Below are 21837 nucleotides of genomic sequence, written 5' to 3'. Positions count from 1 at the left end.
AGCTATTGAGCAAGAGAAGACAGCATATGACAACTTTCTCTTTACTTTCAACCAATGGGCTCATTCAGACCTCTTCCACCACTCTCTTATCAAGGTGCTGGAAAAGCCTGGGATCCCTGACTTAACTGGGAGGGGAAGATATAATCTATATGATATGTATTTGCTTCTGAACTTGGGAGGGTCATAGTCAAGAAAATGTTAGACTTAACCATACTAAATCTCTTTAAATCAGAAAATAGTGACAATTCCATTGTCTTCAGCATATGTCTATGGGTTTTACAGAGATCATGACTCTTAAGTACTTGCAGTTAAATATCTGAACAGAAAACTGGCGAAATTACACAAGATCTTACGTGTTGCCACAATGGTAAAAATAAATGTGGTGATACAAACAGGTACTTTGTTTTTTTGGTTTTTTTTTTTTTTTTTTTTTTGGTACTGGGGATCAAACTCAGGTCCTTGCGCTTACGTAGCAGGCGGCGAAACCACTGAGCTAAATCTCCAGCAGGTACTTTGTTTTTGACATTTGAATCCAAAGGTGATCTGTGGAAGGCAGTCTCCCAGTTGGATGTCAGACTAAATAGCAAAGCTATACTCATATCTTTCTCAGTGAATAACTGATTATGAATAACTGATCATGACTTTACCTAAGGGTTTTGGTAACTATTTTATGTGCACTCTCTTACAAGTTGTGGTATTCCAATTTAACTCTTTTTATTAATTAATGTTTTTACTAATTCTAAGTCTGCTTCCTTGTGGCTTTGTAGAAGGGCCCAAAATGTTAAATCCTAAGAATTGGACTAAGTGGCCTCTTTCCTTTTTACAAGATAAGTATCTGCCAAGATAGGCCGTCTCTGAGTCTGATAATCCAGCTTGAAAATATCTGTTGTGATTTATCTACCCAGTCAAGCATCCAAAAGATTGCTTCTCAATCATTTGAAAATGACAGAACTTTTCATTCAAGTACAGTTTTATTTGGATGCCCAAGAAGTAATGTCAATGAACACAGAACTTTTGTGGCAGAAGTACCACTCAGTGGAGCCTCAGACCTACCTGTCCAGAGCACCCCTCAATCAGGACATCTTTGTTAGATAGAGCCCCCAATTTCCTGGTTCTCCACAAAACAGAGTTTAAATAATACCGACCAACTATTTTATGTGGTTTTCAATTATCTGTCACATTTCCTAAAAGCCAAAGATTAGAATTATTTTTTATGGTCCAAGTAAAAGTTCCTTTGGTAAAGGACACCTTGTTTCCAACACTTTTTGATGTCCTGAATAGTTTTTTCTTCACTGGTCTAAATTCAGCCTGGTCTCAAAAAAAAAAAAAAAAAAGGCCATAATAACCCTCAATCCACTTTCTTATCCAATTGCAAATACAGCAAAGGATGAACTGGGCCCATAATCATAGCTTCAGCGATTGTGTTTCTCACACTGGGGAAATGAACTATAGTTTTTTATTAAATTTTCAAAGAAGTTTAAGAACCACTTTCTATCAAGGGAGAAATAGATTCATTCTCCCCATTCAAAATCCTGTCCAACACGTTCACATACCTAAGGAGATATCTAGAAGCTGTGAACATCAGACACATTTATGAAATGTAAGTATGTTTTCAGTTCAGACTGAACTATGTATCTATCACTTTTTAGAGTTATATTTGAGCAAAAATCCAAGTTCCCAAATATTACTGGAACACTTAATTTAGTCTCAAAACTGTCCTAAAGCAAAGCAGAGGGTAGGAGAAAGAAGGATTCCTGACTTCTAGATTGTTGCCATTCCACTCGTTAAGATGCAGGCTGTTCAAATATTTACTTCATCAAAATGAAAAAACTACACATTGCTATCTGACATGTAGTGTTCTAAGTTTCTAATAAATATTAACCCATTTTTTTCTCATAAATAAGTAAGATAGTGCTATTTTTATTCTGACCTTTGCTTGAGGAAAACAAGCAAAGCAAAGCATATTTAAAGTAATTTGCTCAGGTTCCTATAGTTAGCAGCAGGACTATTTAAACTCAAAAAGTTTGCAAATCTTTATGCAGGGCCTAACTTCTTTACTATGGAACCTTTCGTGGGTCATAGACGTGTAAGTTCTATCAAAAATAAGTTGAAATGTTAATGATAAATATGAAGTATCATCAAAAACTATGGTGACTGTTTACATTTTTAAAAAGTTATTACAGTAAAAGATACATTGGCACTAATCGCCCTCAAAAGCTGCCCCTCACTTGGAGCACATTTATCCCATCATTCTTGCCATGTTCTGAAGCAGCTCTGGAGTTCTCTTTCCAGGGCGTCTCTAGCTGTTCTGTCCTGGCTGCCTCCGTGTCCTAAACTGATGCAGTACATTTACCTTTCATGGTCCTTGTGACTTTGGGGAAAAGCCAGGAGTCACAACGCACTACATCCGGTAAGTAAGGTGAATGAGGTCACACTTTACTGCCTTCAAGAGCCTGTCTTTTTGTTGGATGGCTGTCCGCAGGATTTTGATCACATCTCCTAAAGAGATTCATGGAAGAAGATTTTGTTGTTGTTGTTGTTGGTTTTTTTTTTTTTGGTACCGGGGATCGAACTTGGGTCCTTGCACTTGCGCAGCAGGTGGCGAAACCACTGAGCTAAATCCCCGGCCCAGTGGAAAAAGATTTTCAGAACTGCTCTAGAAGGTGGCAAGAATGAAAGGAGAAGTGTGGCCAGAGCAAGAGGACATACTGGGGGCGGGGGGGGGGGGGGGTGATGGCAGTGCACCTTTTACCATAATATTTAATTGAAACATTCACCATACATGTCGATCATTTCTTGGTGAAAGGTATTTCAGGCTCATTAGAGATTTGCAAAATAAGAGACTCCCTATATGAACACTAAGTAGTAACTTCCCAGTTTATGTAGTCAAGAGCACAGAGAAATGAGGTGGGTGGGATTCGCAGCAGGAACAGATACAACATCTTTCAGAGCTGTCTTCTTGACTCCTGATCAGGGAGTCAGACCCTGTCGGAGACCCTGTCAGGATGGAGCTAAATGGCTGCAAGCCCTAGGGTTTTGTTTTCTAGAGATCTTTGGTACTTGGGGCTCATACAAATAACTGGAGATAACTTACACGCTCTTTAGTATTTTTCAAAGCCAGATTTTCATTCAACTAAGTATCCAAACACAGAGGCTGCTGAGCAGTCCTAGCTGTGCCTGTATTTCTTCAACATCCTATAAAATCCCTTTCTCTGTGCTGGGAATGATCAGCGTGCGGCCCTTAAAAAACAAAACCCTAAAATTAAGCACAATTTAAAGAAAAGATGGAAACATACACTTACTGAAGAAAAAAACACTTAATAGGACTTCAAAGTTTTTTTTATTATTCTCCATATTTCTGTGAGATAAAGATTTACTGTCCTCAATTTCCTGGTGACAAAACTGAGACATAAGGCCCTAAAAGTAACTAGTCCAGGAGTACATAGCTTGCAGTGACCACATTTTAGATTTGGCAGTGTCTTGGCCCGTATTCTTTCCCTTGTACCTATGCCACTGTTTATTATTTATTGTCAATCAACAAATTAACGCCAAACATACAGCTCAAACCCAAAGATATTTATTATTTTAAACAGTTTCTGCAAGTCAGGTATCCAGGAGTGTGTCCAAGGCTGTGGCTCAGGGTCTCCCATGATGTCACGTGCTGCAGAGCACCTGACTCGGGTTGGAGGATCTGCTTTTTAGGTAGCTCATTCACTCACCTGGCAAGCTGGTGCTGGTGCTGTATTGGTGGGTGCTCTACATTAACTGTCATGGAGGTATCTCCATCCGGCTGCTTGAATGTCTTCATAGCACAGCAAGAGACTTCCTCCACAATTAGTGACCAAGGGGAGAGCAAGGCAGGGGCCACTACATCTTCCGCAACCTGGACTCAGAAATCTTGCTCTGTCTTCTCTGCAATCTCTGTATCTCTCCATGGCAGCCTTATGCAGTGTAGCAGGGCTGAGGACAGCCGTGGAAGTCATCAAGAAGCAGGAATCCTAGGACGCCATCTTCAGAATGGCTCCCACACCATCTCTCTTGTGGATGATCTAATCTTGTAGATCTCTAATCTGGCTTAGTGTTCTGCACTATTTAAGTGAGCATCTTGACAGGGACTAAGTGTGTATACTTGTTCAGATATTACCCCTTGGTTAAAGCTTGGCATTTTTTAAGTAAGGTTCTGATAGACTTCATTTTACTTTATGTACTGTACATCTTAGTATTGGGAAATTCAGAGTATGGAGATCAGATGTATAAGAATTTAAACATGTTTTCTTGATAATTGAGGTTGATAAGTAATATACTTCTTATATGTAATTAAAGGATATTTTACAAACATCCAAAGTACCATTAAGCAAATAATGTCTTTAATGACATGAAATTAAATTAATACATCGTTTGATAACAGTAAAATTCACTTGGAATTAAAGCCAAAACCACAGATTTTAATGGGCTGACATCTCAACAAGTCTAACGCATCATGGGTTGTGTATATCTTGCAGCATTTGTGTTGGTCAGGGGATTGAATTTCCATATCTTTTTCTTGATTTCCTAAAATTCAAGCCTGAGGCCTAGACAGCTGTAACTTCTGGTTTCTCATGACCAGTTTTTTTGCTCCAGGCTTTTACATGGTGGATATGTGAATTAACCTGGATTTAATAATTCCACAATGGATAAATATAACAACATTTCACATTGTGCATAATACCTACATATATGCCTAAAGTTAATGTACAGTCATTATTTGTAAATGAAAAATAAAATATTAATGAAATGCCTATGTAAAATGTTTAAATGATATTGTATTCACTTTGCCTATTTTTAAGCAAAAGATTAATCTTAGCAAGGCCTTCTGGAATTATTTAATTTGAACAGAGATTCTCAATCTCCCATCATAACTTAAGATAGGGGTGCAAAAGTTGCAAATGAGGTCAATATAAATTGCCCCCATGGAAAAAACCAAATCTATAGTTAAGACATTACAAATTATTAATGTATCAGATAAAAATTAGTGTTCACCTAAAATCAGAATATTTTTACCTTTGACAGTATGAGAAGTATACTCTCTTGACTTTTTAGGCAACAGGTTTCAAACTTACTTTCTGGCTTTTTAAGTCTTTATTTTACTACCTTGCTACAAAGAAATTGTGATGACAATGTCTGTTTTGTATATCTGAAGGCTGAGTTATCCATGTGCATAAAACACCTGAGCAGACACACAAAAGGTATCCAGGAGACTTTGAATGGGAAGGAAAATAACTACACTAAGCCGCGTACAGTATTCGTGTAGTGTGTTCCATGTTTGTTTGACACAGGTGTGATGGGTCATTTTACTTAAGTCTGCATCCAAGTACTAACCATCCAAGTGCACCTACACCACGTGGTACTCCCAGGGGTCTCCCATCCAAGTTACTTAAGTCACTGTTAGGCTTTACCTTAGGTAATGATGATGTTTTCATTCTTGGCTTTCCAGAGTTCAGATGAACTTGAGAAATCATACCCAAGTGTGGTGAGCACTCCTCTCCTCCTCCTAGTCTATATGTTTTTGACTTAATTGTCTAGACAGGCCACAAATTTAATTTCAGTCTTCATTTTACTGAAGGGATACAGGAAAAAGGGCCCCTTCCACATCCAATATTTGCAAGGAAACCCCTAAATGACTGCACGTATTTCTGCAGAGGTGTCTTCAGTGATCCCCTTTCATGCCATTGTTCATGTAACTTATCCATGTACAAATGATAAAAATACTACACTATGATTTTCTGTACATTACGATTTTGTCTGTACACTGTGATTTTCAAAGTATTGTCATACATGATAGTATTGCAAAATGTGTGTGTGTTTCACTTTACATAGAGTAAACTCAAAGTTGGAATGTTACATGAGAGAGATGAAATAAAAACAAAGAGATACACATATAACTTGCCATTTTATTCAGTATAGGAGCTTCAAAAAATGTATATAATAAGAGATATCTAACATGCCACCCTTTTAATTGTGCTTTGTTCCATATGATAAGGAGGGAGCATCTTTCCATTCTATGAAAAGTTCTAATGTTGAAGATATGTTTAATATAGCATGGCTCTTTTTAAAAGCTATTTCACCTAGGTCTCAATCACGGACATTGATGTGAAGCAGTCAGCAACACTTTTTGGAACATACCTATGAGTAAAATTTCAAACTTAGCAAAAATTAATAATATATCCATTGTGACTTTTACTCACATATATGCATTTCTGAATGGCACATTGCATATGGTGAATACCCTATAAGACTTACAATTTAAAAGATGAGATAAAAATACAACACAAATGGGCATTCTACTATTTTCTTCTCAAGCTCCAACATGTCATTTTGGGTTCACTGTGTGATACTTGCTCTCTCCATCCTAAAGTAAGGATGCTTAAAATAAGATGTTTAAGAAATTCTCAGAGGCAATTTTAACAGCATGCAATTCTTACCCTGTTTATTGACTTTCTAGTCTTCCAACATGTATTATACCACTCAATATATACAGTAGTACCTCAGTTCACGAATGCTTCTGTTCACAAATAATTCAATTCCCAAACAGAAGCATTCGACAAAATGTTGCTTCTGTTCATAAACTCTGCTTCAGGTGACAAACAGACGATGGCCATCTTCCCCAGAATGGCGTAACAGATTAAGTTTCTAAACTAACATACCACTGTACTCTTAGACATTCCTTGCATAATTCTAACCAGATTGTGCCTGAAAAATAAAACTACCTCACAAAAGTGAAATTATATATTCAAAGGAAGTGCAGAATGGGAAGGAAAACCTAATTTTCCAACTTCCATGGCTGATACTTCTCTTCTACATTTCACACCACAACTTTGATCATATAGAAGAAACAACAAATATTTTCTCTCTCTCTCCTCCATCTTCTCATTTACAAGATCATTTTTACAACAGTTAAACACATTAGATATTTTTATTTGGAATGGTAGTAGAAACAATCTTATTGCCATTTTAGGTTAATAATGGTTTTTCCTAGGCTTGGCATGGTGGCAGGTACTTATAGACCTAGATACCTGGAATGCTGAGGCAGGAGAATTGCTTGAGCTCAAAATTTCTAGGCTAGCCTGGGCAACATAGCAATAGTCTACCTCAAAAAAATAAAAATAACTTCCCTGCTAATTTAAATTTCTACTTCTTTACTCAATAAATATACATTAGGCACTTATCATCTATGAAATAATTTGGGGAATTTGAAAAAATGAAAGGAATCCCTTCGTTGAAGGACAGGCATTTCCAGAACCAGGCCAAGGTACTAGGGATGGGAGCCTATATGGTAAGTGTAGGAGGGCCCAACACATAAAGAGGGATGAAAGAGAGAAAGAAGGTCACAGTTTGGAAATTTCAGTCTTGGAGGATGACCATGGCTCAGGTTGTGAGAGTCAGAATGCTGACTTTCACAGCCAGAGGGGCAGACGTGGAGGTCTCCCATCCCACCCTGTGGAGCTAGGTCTCAGGTCCAGGGCAATGGTGACTTCTTAGTAAGCCTCGTGTGTGAAGTGTTAAGGCCAGATATTTAGTTTGGCACCATCACTATGAATTTTAAGAACACAACTAAATTCTACACAATAGTAACACCTCCACCACAGAGTCTCCCAAACCCAACATATCACGGCCCCTTCCGGGCCTCTTTTCCTGTGCTCCGGGCTCAGCTACTGGTCACGATTCATTACGGTATCAAGGCAGACGACTCGACTCATCTTTGAGTGGTTTCTTCCTTGTATCTAACCAGTCACTGAAATAGACAAATCCTGCCCTTTCTCCTTCTTCATAAGTGCACAGCCAGTACTCCAGTTGGTGCCATCTTTGTCATCCCCACCATTCCTCCCAGATGCCTGAAAAACACTGTGCTAAGATATGGATGCTTTGTTTACTGCAGTCGCTTCTCAGTGCTTATGGAATGTCCAAAAGTCCAGTCCAAATGTCTTACCATGATTAAGATCCTCTCAGTCTTGCCCGGGAGGTGTCATTCTAGGCTTACTTCTTGTTACACCTGAATCAGTATCCTGCACAGCCAGGCATTAAAAAGCATAATAAATTAACCTCTCTGAACAATGGTGTCACCATACCCACCCCTGCACACTCACCTTCTCCTCCTTGCAGTGTGTGGAAGTGCCTGCTTAGTCTTTGGTATCTCTTGCAGTGCAGAAGCTTTTTAATATGATGAGATTGCAGTTGTTCATTCTTTGTGCTATTTCCCGTGCTACTGAGGTTTTGTTCATAAAGTCTTTTCTCATGCCAATGTCTTCAAGAGTTCTACCTAACTTATCTTCCGGCAGATTTAGTGTTTCTGACTTAATATTTAGATCTTTGACCCACTTCGATCTTAGTTTAGTGAACAGTGATATGTACGGGTCTAGTTTTAGTCTTTGGCAGGGTGAAATCCAGTTTTCCCAACACCATTTATTAAATAGGCTATTTTTCCTCCAATGAGGGTGGTTGGCTCCATTGTCAAAAATGAGGTGGCTGAGTATGTCTGGAGTTGTTTCTGCCTCTTCTAATCTATTCCACTGATCCTCGGGTCTGTTTCTTTGCCAGTACCATGCTGTTTTTATCACAATAGCTTTGTAGTATAGTTTCAAGTTGGGGAATATGATACCCCCAGCCATGTCTCCGTTGCCTAGAATTGCTTTTGCTATTCTAGGTATCTGCTGGTTCTAATGAATTTTTGGATTATTTTCTCTAGTTCTGTGAAGTATATTGTTGGAATTTCAATCAGCATTGCATTTAGTCTATATAGCAGTTTTGAAAGTATGACCATTTTCACTATATTAGTTCTTCCTACCCAGGAACAAGGGATGTCTTTCCATTTTCTTATATCCTTATTGATCTCTTTTTTCAGAGTGCTGTAGTTTTCAGTGTAGAGGTCTTCTGCTTCCTTTGTTAGATTGATTCCTAGATATTTCTTTTTCTTGGATGCTATTATAAAAGGAATGTTTTCCCTAATTTCTCTCTTAGTGAGTCTGTTATTTGTGTACAAGAAGGCTATTATTTTTTGAGTGTTGACCTTCTACCCAGCTACTCTACTGAATCTGCCAATTAAGTCTAGAAGTCTTTTGGCCGAGTTTTTTGGGTCTTCTATGTAAAGTATCATATCATCAGCAAATAATGGCAGTTTAACTTCTTCCTTTCCTATCTTTATTCCTTTTATTTCTTTCTCTTTTCTCATTGCTGTGGCTAATGTTTCCAGATCTATATTGAACAGGAGTGGTGATAGTGGGCATCCTTGTCTTGTTCCTGATTTTAGCGTGAAAGTTTTCAGTTTTTGACCATTTAGTATGATGTTGGCTGTTGGTTTTTCATAGATAACCTTAATCAGGTTGAGATAAAGACCTTCTATTCCAGTTTTCTGTAGGGTTTTTATCATGAATAGGTGTTGGATTTTGTTGAATGCCTTTTCTGCATCTATTGAGATAATCATATGGTTTTGGACCTTGACTCTGTTAATATAGTGTATTACATTTATTGATTTACGGATGTTGAAGCATCCTTGCATCCCTGGGATGAATCCGACTTGGTCAGGGTGTATGATCTTCTTGATGAACCTCTGTATTCTGTTTGCCATTATCTTGTTGAGGATTTTTGCATCTATGTTCATTAGGGAGATTGGCCTGTAGTTCTCTTTTTTGGTTGCATCTCTATCTAATTTTGGAATCAAAGTAACACTTGCTTCCAGGAATGAATTTGGAAGCCTTGCTTCCCTTTTAATTTCCTTGATGAGTTTAAAGAGGAATGGTGATAGTTCTTCTTTAATAGTCTCGTAGAATTCAGCAGTGAAGCCATCAGGACCTGGGCTTTTTTTGTTGGTAATTTTTTTATTACATTTTCAATTTCACTCATTGGAATTGGGATGTTTAGAATTGTTATATCTGCTTCATTTAACTTTGGCAATTCGTATGTATTTAGGAATCTGTCCATTTCTTCTGTTTTCCATTCTATTAAAGTACAGGTTCTCGAAGTAGGTATTGATGATCCTCTGGATTTCTGCTGGATCTGTTGTGACTTCACCTTTTTCATTCTTAATTGCATGGATTTGAGCATTTTCTTTCCTTTTTTGATCAGGTTGGCTAAAGGTTTATCGGTTTTATTTATTCTTTCAAAAAACCACCTCTTTGATTCATTGATTTTTTTGTATCTTTCTCTTAGTCTCCATTGCATTGATTTCTGCTCTGATCTTTATAATTTCCTTTCTTGTATGAGCTTTGGGTTTGTTATGGTCTTCTTTTTCTAGGAGCTTGAGGTTCTGCATTAGGTTATTTATTTGAGTTATCTCTGTTTTCCTAATATGAGCATTCACTGCTATGAATTTCCCTCCTAGAACTACTTTCATTTTGTCCCATAGATTACTGTATGTTGTACTGGCATTATCATTTACTTGTAGAAACTGTCTAGTTTCTTCTTTAATTTCCTCTGTAACCCACTGGTTGTTCAGGAGCATGTTATTCAATTTCCATGTGTTTGTGGAAGGTTTGCAGTTTATGTTATTGATCTCCAATTTTATTCCACTACAGTCTGATAATATACAGAGGGTAACTTCGGTTCTTTTACATTTACTTAGACATGTCCTATGAGCTAGCGTGTGGTCTCTTTTGGAGAATGACCAGTGTGCAGCCAAAAAGAATGTGTATTCTGATTTTGTGGGGTGGAACACTCTGTAAACATCTGTTAAGTCCATTTGTTCAATAGCTTGGTTCAGTTCTAGGATTTCGTTGTTAATTTTTTGCCTAGATGATCTGTCTATTTGTGATAGTAGGGTACTGAGGTCCCCCACTACAATTATATTAGTGCTTATTTGGTTTTTCATGTCCATTAATATTTTTTTTTGTATAGTTTGGGGCATTCATATTTGGTGCATATATATTTAGGATTTTCATCTCTTCCTCTTGGATTGTTCCCTTCACAAGGATGTAGTGACCATCTTTGTCTCTGTTAATTAGTTTTTGTTTGAAATCTATTTTGTCTGCAAATAAGATTGCTACCCCTGCTTTTTCTGGGTTCCTGTCACATGGAGAACTGTTTTCCATCCTTTTACTTTCAGTCTATGAATTTCTTTTTGAGTTATGTATGTTTCTTGTATACAGCATATTGCTTCTTAATCCATTCTGCCAGTCTATTTCTTTTGATTGGTGAATTGAGGCCATTAACATTGAGAGTTATAATTGATAGATATTGACTCATCCATGTCATGATGTTTTACTGTTGTTGGCTCTTTTATTTCTTGTTTTTCCCCCTTTCCCTTTGGTTTCTTACCTTGTCTGGTGGCTTCCCTCTGTTGGGCTTCATGGAGTTGTGACCTTCATTGTCTTTTTCTAGGATATTGTTTGGAATTGTTTGGAGTGCTGGTTTGGTGTTCATAAAATTTCTCAGGTGTTCTTTGTCATGGAAGTATCTAATTTCTCCATTGATTTTGATAGATAATTTTGCAGGATACAGCAGTCTAGGTTGGAAGTTATTTTTTTTTTAGGGCTTGAAATACTTCACTGCAGTGTCTGCTTGATTTGAGGGTTTGTGTTAAGTAGTCTGCCGTGATTCTGAGGGGCTTTCTTTTGTAGGTGATTTGTTTCTTTTCTCTGACTGCCTGTAGGATTTTCTTCTTCTGTTGTGTTTCTGGAATATTGACTATTATATGTCTAGGTGTAGATTTTTTTTTTCATGGCTAATTGGAGTTCTCTATGCCTCACTTGTCTGTATGTCCAATTCTCTACCTCTTCTGGGAAGTTTTCTATTACTTCTGTGAACAGTTTTTTATGTCAATTGTACTTTCTCCTGCTTTTTCATGAACTCCTATCAGTCTTATGTTATTCATCTTTGCATCATCTAGCAACTGCTGGATTGATTTTTCCTGGTCCCTTACTATTTTCAAGAAATCTCTGTTTTCATGGTCACTAACTGCAATCCTGTCTTCTACATCTGATATTCTATCTTCACATTTCCTTAATCTGCTGTGCAGGCTTTCAGTGGAATTTTTAATCTCCTGAATATCTGTTTGAATCTGTTTCATGGATTCCATTTCTTTCTTATGTTGGGTGATCATGGTTTCCTTTTCTTTCTTATGCTGGGCATTCATGGCTTCCAGCATGTTTCTGATCTCATCTATTTTTTATCTGTTTCTGTTCTAGAGCCTCTAATCATGTCTTTCACTCTGCTCACCATCTCTGTAGTTATGTGGGAGATTATTTCTGCTTCGAATTTTTCTAGAGCCTCATTCATCTGTTTTGTTACTGCCTGTGCTATCAGTTCAGGGTGTCCAGGGGGTTGATTATCAGACTTTTGCACCTCATTTCCCCCAGAAATTGCCTTTTGTGGGGTGGAAGTCTGGGTTTGCGACTTGCTTAAATGCCTTCTCATTTTTGATTTTGGTACTGTCCTTGTTTTAATTCACGGGTTGATACTCAGAAGTTGCTTATTGTAAGTATCTTTGTTGATGTATTTTATGGAATGATTGTTTCTCAGAGGTGTCTTCCAGATATAGCTGGTCTTTAGGTTTTGAGTCTCTAACGGTTCTGAGGCTATCTCATTTTCATTATACCAGGAAGGACAACTGATTAGATCAATCACAATACCTTAGCCCAAGTGATACAATCAGCAACACCGTAGCATCAAGTACCTCTTATAAAATGGCAATTTGTGGTAGTTATTAATCTATCACCTTTAACTGTGTGAATTAAATAAAAATCAAGGACCAACCCAACATATGTTTATAGTAAATAAACTCTTCAATATAGCAACTTTATCCTTCGGGATGGGGAATTAGAAGGAGTTGGGGAGGGATACGTAGGTAGGATAGGGGAAGGTTAGCAGTGAGGGCAGAGGGCACAGGCAAGAGATGGAAAGAGAAGTAAAGAAAAATAAAGAAGAAATACAAATTAGGGCCAGAATAGGAACACAGAGGAAGATGAAGAACAATGTGAGACAGCAAGGGAGTGAGCGAAAGAGAGAGAAACAAAAGAGAAAAGAAAGAAAAAAGAGAAAAATGAAAATTTTAAAAGAGTAGAAAAAGAAAAAAAGAATTAAAAATAAGAGCAAAAAAAATAGTGGTAATTTTGAAAATAACAAATAAAAGATAAAAATGAAGGGCCTCCTTCAGGGTATGTCTCTGCTGTCACAACAGACAATGTGGGCAGCAGTGTGCGGTTATAAGTCAATGAGTCTCAGTAAGCCAGTCACAGACTTGTAAGATTCAGGCAGATTTCTGGCTGCCAGTCCCAAGTTGAGCTCCCAGTCCTCCTGCAGGGTTGAACTGTGCAAGACTCTATTGCAGGTTCCAGCTGCCTTTCCCCTGAAGATAGTCCAGGTTCCGATGGGAGGTGGTGATCCCTCCAACTTGCCAAGTACAGTGGTCTGGTGTGCCCTTATTGCAGAGGTTCTTTTCACTTTTCCAGTGGAATTCAGTTTTCTTCAGGGAGCCTGAGAGTGGCCGTCTCTCTCTTGTTCACTTCTGCAGCTCAGGACAATGGCCTTTATGTCCCCCTGTGCCTCTGTAGTGTGGGACCCGGTAGCTGCACAGCCAAGAGGCCCGAGGCAGGGGGTGGAGGGTGGCACCTGTTGTTTCAGGCACCTGCACAGGTATGCTGGTGGCTGGTGGGCGTGCCGGGAGTGTCCTCACCCTCTCCTGATTGCACCTGGGCATGGTGGGCCTGACTGAGCGGGACTCCCTCTCTTAGTAACTTTAATCTGTCCAGGAGGAAGGACTGTCTTTGTTCACTGTTGTGTCCACAATACCTAGCACACTATATTGCAAGAACAAGTTATAACCTTTAATCATTATGAAGTGGAGCCAATCTTATTTGAATTCACTTTTAAACTGATAAGAGAGTATTTATACAAATTGATGCTGTCATTTCAGGCTTTAGGACATGGGAAAACCACCAACATGTATGGTAATTGGAGAAGGGAAGCTGGACTGTGATGCACAATTCCACCTTCCTCTGCTGTGCATGTAGTCTTTGAAACATGGTTGTGTGGTTATGCTGTGGGATGAACTTTGACATTAAAATCCTGGGTACACTGGCATTAGCAGAGCAGTCCAAGCAGAAGGGAGACAGTCAGTCCTAGAGCAGGTTGTCAGGGTTATAGGAACACACTGGGGTTAGGGCAGGTTGAGACCCACACTTTGGGTTTTGTGTATTGAATGTAGGGTTAGAGGAGAGGATCCTCTGTGTGGGAATCCAACCATCACAAGGAAAGCAGCCCCAAACCTCTTCTCCAAAGTTATTAATTTCATTAAAATTGATAAAGTAAACAAGACATACATTTTAAATAGCTTTATAAAATCTAGAATCATTAAAGTATTCTAATGTATTCTAATAACATTAATTTATTCAAATGCACAACTAAAGATAGAAACCCCTTGGGGCTAGCACAGTGATGCATGATATTCTTCATTCTGTTCCTAGGAATAAATGATACCATATTGTTTTCCAGCCTTAAGTGTCAAACAATACAATAAACCAATACGTTGCTATAGCAGCATATTCACATACATTCCATTTCCCTCTGGATTCTGGCAACTTTTACTCCTCCTCCTTTTTATTTCTATTTTTTGTTATCTACCCAGCACATCTGTGAAAACCTAGATGAGTTTGATACTGTGCATGTAATTGATACAGGGTTTGGCACATCTTGAAATCATGACACCATGATCTTTTCAGCCACTACCATAGATCTTTTCTTAAAAATAATTTCCTGTGTGCTCAATATTTAATATTTGGCTGCCATAAGAGAGGAAATGTATCTGTTCTGTCTAAGAAACACACCCTATCATTGAACAATAATATCACCCATCATAATCCAGTGTCTACTGCGTTTGATATGTATATGAATAGATATTGCATAGATTATATTTTTAGAACATTCTTAACTTAACATCTGCTATTGGATTTTTCTCATTTTACAGATGAAAAAACTCAGAATTACAAGATTGAGTAACATAATTTATGAAGTCATGTATGCAACAATTACTTACTCTATGCCTACCTATTAAGAACCTAGCACTCTTATACTATGTGGTTGAATTCACTGAATAATGAAACCATTCAGAAAGTTTGTCCAAATAAAGATATAATGTAATGAGGAAGATGAACATGGATTTTTTTCAAAAATCACATAAGTGTGTGATAACTTACAACTGAATTTATCATCCCCAGTCAGACGGTGGAATAATTCTATAGCCTCACTAGAACTTGAACTTTAGATGCTATTTTGGAATTACTCTAAAATAGTACATTTTTGTCACTTAGTCATGTTATACTTTGCCATTCTTGATGACATTCTGCTTATACGCCATAAAGAGAGATTCCCTACCATCTAAATGTTTAGTGAACACTTAGGGAAATAAACAATAAGCAATGCAGAGGGTGGATGTATGTTGGAGACAGTTTGAGGAAGTCAGGAGGGAGAAGCACTTTCATGCCTCCCTTCGCAGGCTGTGAATAGCCAGAAGGAGGCCCTGCATCAGAAGCTGACCACACCTGCTGGGCCATATCAGAGGGAGTAACCAGGCCCCAAGTAAACAGCCATGCAGTCTCTGGCCAGGGAAATACACACATAGCTGGGTAGGATGAAGCTTATTGTTTGTTTGACTTTTTAACCCCATTAGATTCACTCTCTGGTTTGCACCTGGGTTTCATGGTGTGGACATCACATACTATTTGACTTTTTAGTTCCATTAGGGGTTTTGTTTTATTTTGTTTTCAGTACTGAGGATAGAATCCAGCACTTTTCCATTCAGCTACATCCCCAGGTTGCTTTTTTGTTTTGTTTTGTTTTGTTTTTTATGTTTTGAGATAGGGTTTTGCTAAGTCACTAAGTTGTCCAGGATGGACTTCCACTTCTGATCTTCCTACCTCAGCCTCCCAGAGTTCTGGGATTATAGGCATGCACCATCAGACCTGGATAGCTCCATTAGTGTTATTCCTTAGCTGAGGTCAGTTGTCCTAAAGCATCCACGATTTCTGATTTGTCTCTCCAAATTTAAATACAGTATCCAGGTTTCTACTTGGAAACTTGTATGATGACTGTTCTTGGGAGAGGATACAAATAAAGGACATGGACTTGATGTCTAAGTGGTAAAAAAAAAAAAAAATGAGTTCAATCTTTTTAAACATCTGTTTTCTCACATGTATAATGGGACTGATAACACCGATCTCTTAGGTTTGCTGGGAAGATTAGTTCACAGATTAGTCCTGTGAATGCACACATTTGAAAATGCTTACATGATTTTTCATTGTCAATCCCTCATCCTCTGAACACCAAAAGCTTTTGTGTGCAAGACTGAAATCTTTTAGCACTGACTGACTTCCATCATATATTGAGAACAACTAACATATTCCACATATAAAGTATTCCTCCTCACACTAAAAAGACCAGGAATACCATCATGGTGCCGAACCTGTGTTTATTGTGATTCCTAACCTGGAAAGACAGATAGTGAGCAAAAATCTGAAATGTGGAGTGAGGCTGGATGTGTATATAAAATGAATAAGATGCAGTGGCAGCTGCTCCGTTTATTTTTGCAATCTCAACAGCTGGTGCTGGTGGCTGAGCAGTCAGGTTTTCTGTGGTGAGGCTGCTACAGGCCCTTCTGGTCATGCTAGATAGCGGTAGCCTGAGGGAGGTTGTGACTGCAAACACCTCGTGAGCCAGAAACGTAAGTATCCCTCATTGTGAGCATCCCTTCCATGTGCTTCTCCTGACTGACACTGAAAAACATAGGGGTCTATTCTAATTCAGAACTAGTTAGTCGGTCGGGCCGTCCCACTTAGGAGCTGGCAGCATCATCTGGCAAAGCAAATAGCAAGCGGTTGGCAGATTTATGAGGTGCTGGCAAAAAGCAGAAGGAAGAAAAGTGAGAGTAATGGTCCTCGAGAGGAACAAACTTCTATTGGCATCAGAAGGTAGAAAACAGCAGGGTCTACGGTCATAGAAGCACCTTATAACAATATTCCTTATGATACAGATGCAACAAAGAAAAATGACCACAGGTTTTCACATAAGCTCTCTAAGCTGATGATCCACTGTTGAAGAAAACGAGGCCATATTTAACTTCTGCCTCCACAGAATTTCATTCTCTTCCTTTGGAGCGAGAGGCTACCAGACAACATCTTTTATACTAGGATTTGAGTCAATACAAGAATGGTGCTCTTTATAGAAAATACTATTCCAGACAACCATCTAGGATTAAATATGTTTCTAAAAGAAAAAATCATCAATTAGAAAACTCTTTCACTATCTGCATTTAAGCACATGAAAACAGTATGGGACAGAACTTCAAGGTGCACCTCAGATGTCTACCTCCAATAACGAAGGGTGGGTGTGTTCGTCAGGTGCAAACATGCGTTCCCATGTCTGAGTCCTTTCCTGGATTTGTCCCTCTCGAGGGCAGAATTCATATATTGCTCAGCCTATTCCCTGATCTCTCAGCAGAGAGCCCATCTTTGCCTCAATTCAAAGACCACTTTCACTATTGATTTGAATATCTAAGAAAGCTCCCAATGCCAGATTCCTGCAAGAAAATCACAGATATCCTCCTCTAGAGAAATACACCTTCCCAGAAGTCACTCTCTCTCTCAAGGTTTTTGCCAAGGTCCTCCCTGTTATCTACCAGGTGAGCACAGAGTGTCAAAGGGGAAGGAAGAGTCACTGCTTCTAAAACTTCTGACTGGAGAAGGAAGGAAGCTTTAGACTTCTCTGGGTACTAAGAAATGTAGCTTCATTTGAAACAAGGGAAATCCCCCAGGGAAAATACTTTTCTTTTTTATTTGCCATAATCTCCTGTCTGGCTTAGCTGAGTAGCAAAGTGGGAGCAGTGGCATTGCTGTTGGGATGCACACAGGACTCTGGCCAGAGGCCAGAACTGGTCCTGCAGGCACAGGCAGCCTGGGACATGGTGTGACTCAGCAGTGTCTGTGGCTTTAGGGCAGCTCTGGAAAGCCAGCATGTCCTCCCCTGAGAATGCCTCCCCAGAGTCTAGCCGGCTGAAGATCCTGCTTCATTTCTTCTCAATTCTTTAACAGCAAAACAGTCCTGGATTTGGTAGATGGGGCACAACAGGGATTTAGTAGTCTTGGGAGTTGCTGAGTCCTCTAGAGAACGTATCTATGACACAGACACGGGCAAATTGATTTGAGCTCCAGTGTTGAAGCTTGCAGGGCAATGAATCTGTGATTTTATACCCAACATAGAATGATTAGTTAAAAATGAACTTATTTATGTGGTGCATAAAAATATACAATACTCACTATGGAAATTTAACATAAATGTTGGTAGGTTGGAAATGTAAAACAAAGGAATAGGAGGTGCCACATCCGTAATATTTTATGCCTTATTGTCTGGTCTCACAGTTAAAGATCATTCTATTTATTGCTCAGGTTAAATTTTGTTCAGGGTTTATTCAACTCAAAGGTTTGCTAATCTGATTAGAGTTTACATTTTGCATAAGTCAAATTCAGCTCTTACATGAAATGTAAGTAATTCCTAGAATAATCAAACATGATTATTTATTTTAATGTGCATTTAACTACAGTTAAATGCAAGCCACATAGTATAATGCAAAGGAGTTCAACTTAAGCTCTCAGAGGATGTCATTTATTAGTATATCCATGATTAAAGAAATATTTATCACTAAAGTGACCACTCTGAAGAAGAAAAACTACATAGCCATTTGGACTATGAGTTTACGTACTGTTAATGTGACCAATGCATGAAATTAGTCAGGTAGAGCTCACATCTTGTTGGCAGCCTCATTGTAGAAGAATTCTTACTTAGACAGAAATTTTCTTAAAGGGCCTACTGAAAGGAGCTTGATAAAGCTTGTGTTAAGGGTTCATCTTTTGGACTTTACTGACTTACGTACTACTTAGCATGTACCTGGGATTCCACTTTAAAAGGTGTCTGATTCAAATATCACAAAAAGTATGTCCATGTGGCCTTGCCATTTTAGGAGCTTAAAACAATTGAATTTATTTGGTTTGAAAAGCTTGTATGAATAGGAACTGCTAGGGAACAATGAGGGAAATGCAAAGAGAAGAGGAAGAGGTTTAAGAAGAAGAAAAGGGATGAAGAAGGGGGAGAAGGAAAAGAAGAGGAGGAGGAGGAAGAGAAAAGGAATGGAGAAGAAAAGTAAAGGAGAATATAATTGCACTATTGTCATGCTATATCCTAAAATCAGTGTGTTCAAACCGTCTGTGGGTTGCCATGACCTCATCTAAGATAAAAATGAAACTGGTGTTCATAATTCTTACTTACATAGTGTTTACTCGTTTTCTAGGCTCTTCAATGGCCAACAAGGAATTATTATTCAAAATTTTAGCACAAGATCCATTCTCACTGTTACCAATGTGACACAGGAGCATTTCGGCAACTATACATGTGTGGCTGCCAACAAGCTGGGCACAACCAACGCGAGCCTGCCTCTCAATCGTAAGTAAGCCAGTGCTGTTAAGATGTGTCCAGGGGCCTCCTGCCTCCCATCCATCAGCAGATATAAACGCTAAGAATGCAGTCTGCTCACTGTAGAACTCAGGCTCATGTGACATATTCCTTATACAAAGGAAACTTGGTCCCCTGATAACATGGGCATTTGAGAATTTTGAATCCCTCCTGAAGTCTACATGTGTGTAGAAAAGTATCTCTGAGGTGAGAAAAGGGAAAAAAATACACAAATTAAAGGACTAACTGAAACATGTTCCAGCTGAGGATTGTTGATTCAATGGGCTTTGTTTTTTGAGAGTTTTTTCTAATGTGTTGTGTTATCTTCAAGCATAGATTAAGGATGGCTTGAATAAATGCTTCATTGGTTTTCTTTAGACATTCATCTTGGAATAGCCAGAATTTCACATAGCTTTAATAAAAATAAATATTAAGTAAATAATCATGGACAAAATATTTTATCAATGTAAATAACATTTTTACTCAAAACTGTATTTTGAAATATAACTTAAAAGTTTAATAAAATGAATGCTACATTGCTAATATATCATAGTGCTTATGGATGAGAAATGAATAAAGATGAGAAAATACAAAGATTGGTAGTTAAAAGGAGAGAAACCGATACTAATGTTACCTCCTGCAATTAGTTTTAGTGCTTATGAAAAATTGAGTAACCAATACATTGCTACAGCTAATGGTATTCCTAATTTTCAAATCAGAATGTTTCTTAAAATGCTCAAACCTCCAGAAAGATTGCACTACCTCTTCAATGCCACAGAGTTATCTGAATCATCTGTCTTTGTAGTTAGCCTCTTTCTGTGTGACATATGTACAAGTATTTATGTTTTCATCCTGTGACAGTAAGCTACCCTTGAAAAACCAAGTAGAGTGCAGCTCATCATAGAAATTATCATATCCATTTTGCAGAAACAGGGTTGGGATATCTGATGGGATATACTTAAAAATATACGGCAGTAAAAGTTTCATCCTTTATGAACTTTGAATTAGCATAACTTAAGAACCTCTTATGTTTAATAAAGTATACTAGTTGACATCACATCTTTTATTATCTTAATATTTCTTCCTGTTTATGTTTCAAAGAAAAACCTTGCCTACTATGCAATAGCTGTACTATAATACCCTCGTTTATGCTTCTTCCATGAGGATGATTTTTCCATATAATTATGAATAACATAAACCATGGGCAATATTATATTATAGAACAGTATGAATTCCAACATAATGTACATATTGATAGTTCTTTAGCATATTATTAATATTTAAATGGTTTAAATAGTCAAAAAATTAAAAGAATAAATAAATTTAAGAAACAAAGTAAAAAATTAAGTCTTAAGACCATATTAACTTTTTGTGTTAAAAATTTTAAATCACATTCTGATTTTCAAAAGTGAAGTATTAATGAATGTGGCAAAGTAGGAACAAATGTCAGTTATTAAATGTTTTTTATCACTCTGACAATCTTATAACAATTGAGAAATAATACATTGCTAAAATGAATATGGAACTTCAGGATGAACTTTCATGATCTCTCTCTACCACTGATTTTCTGAATGTTGAGGTGCTACTGAACACTAGTACAATTCTTTAAATTTGTTAATGAAGACAAAACATGCAAATTTACTCTATAATTTGATTAAATATCTGTATGTGCAGAACTCTTGTCTGACATCATTTGAAACTCTTTCTGTACTAAATATTTGTGTTTTATACTATAACAATTATTTCTTTTTGTATGACACTGGGGATTAAACCCAGGGCCTCAGGCATGCTAGGCAAACACTGTACCACTGAGATGCATTCTCAGACCTTTTAGCTATTTTTATATATTTTTTCCATCAAATGATTAGTTTTTTAAGAAGTCAAGTTTAATGACTGATAAAATATTTTATCTCACATATTACCAAGCACAGGACCTGCTATCAAATAAGAAACAAGTAACTATTTAGTTAATAAATGAATTAAATATTGGGTAAGTGAAAAATGGATTAATGAGTAAATGACAAGAGTGGTATGTTTTAGCTGTAGTATGTGTACTTCTTGAGATACAAGGCAATATCACTGTAATTACAAATACAACACTTACTGTGGACTATCTAGCCTAGATTTTATTCTAATTACTTTCTATAAATTTGTTCATTTCATTCTTCCATGATTCAAAGACATAAATTCTATAATTCCCCTCTTATATGTAAAGAAATTTAAAGAAATAATACAAATATGGCCAAGTCAAATTGTTAGTTAAGTGACGATATAAAAACTAAAACCCTGACAGCATGGCTTCAGAATCCAAGTTTTTAATTAATATGATGCATTGTTTATCTTTATGAACATAAAATAATCATAGAAGGCTGA

At 37.6% G+C, this 21837-nt stretch overlaps 1 protein-coding gene across 4 annotated transcripts in view; it reads left to right on the top strand.

The window, feature by feature from the left end:
- The window catches only part of Negr1 (neuronal growth regulator 1), an 813948-nt gene that overhangs the window by 619893 nt on the left and 172218 nt on the right, over positions 1-21837 (top strand). For all 4 annotated transcript variants that reach the window (XM_004841441.4, XM_087212675.1, XM_004841443.4 and 1 more), the window contains exon 6: positions 19304-19455. In XM_004841441.4, the coding sequence (XP_004841498.2) occupies positions 19304-19455 (152 nt within the window). The remainder of the gene's footprint in view (positions 1-19303; positions 19456-21837) is intronic.

This window comes from Heterocephalus glaber, unplaced genomic scaffold (assembly GCF_053883595.1).
Source record: "Heterocephalus glaber isolate CG9 unplaced genomic scaffold, H.glaber_assembly_v1.0 deba00001442, whole genome shotgun sequence".
In the NCBI taxonomy this organism is placed as follows: domain Eukaryota; kingdom Metazoa; phylum Chordata; class Mammalia; order Rodentia; family Bathyergidae; genus Heterocephalus; species Heterocephalus glaber.
Note: the sequence above shows the minus strand (reverse complement) of the source record. Positions and strands in the feature narration are given on the sequence as shown.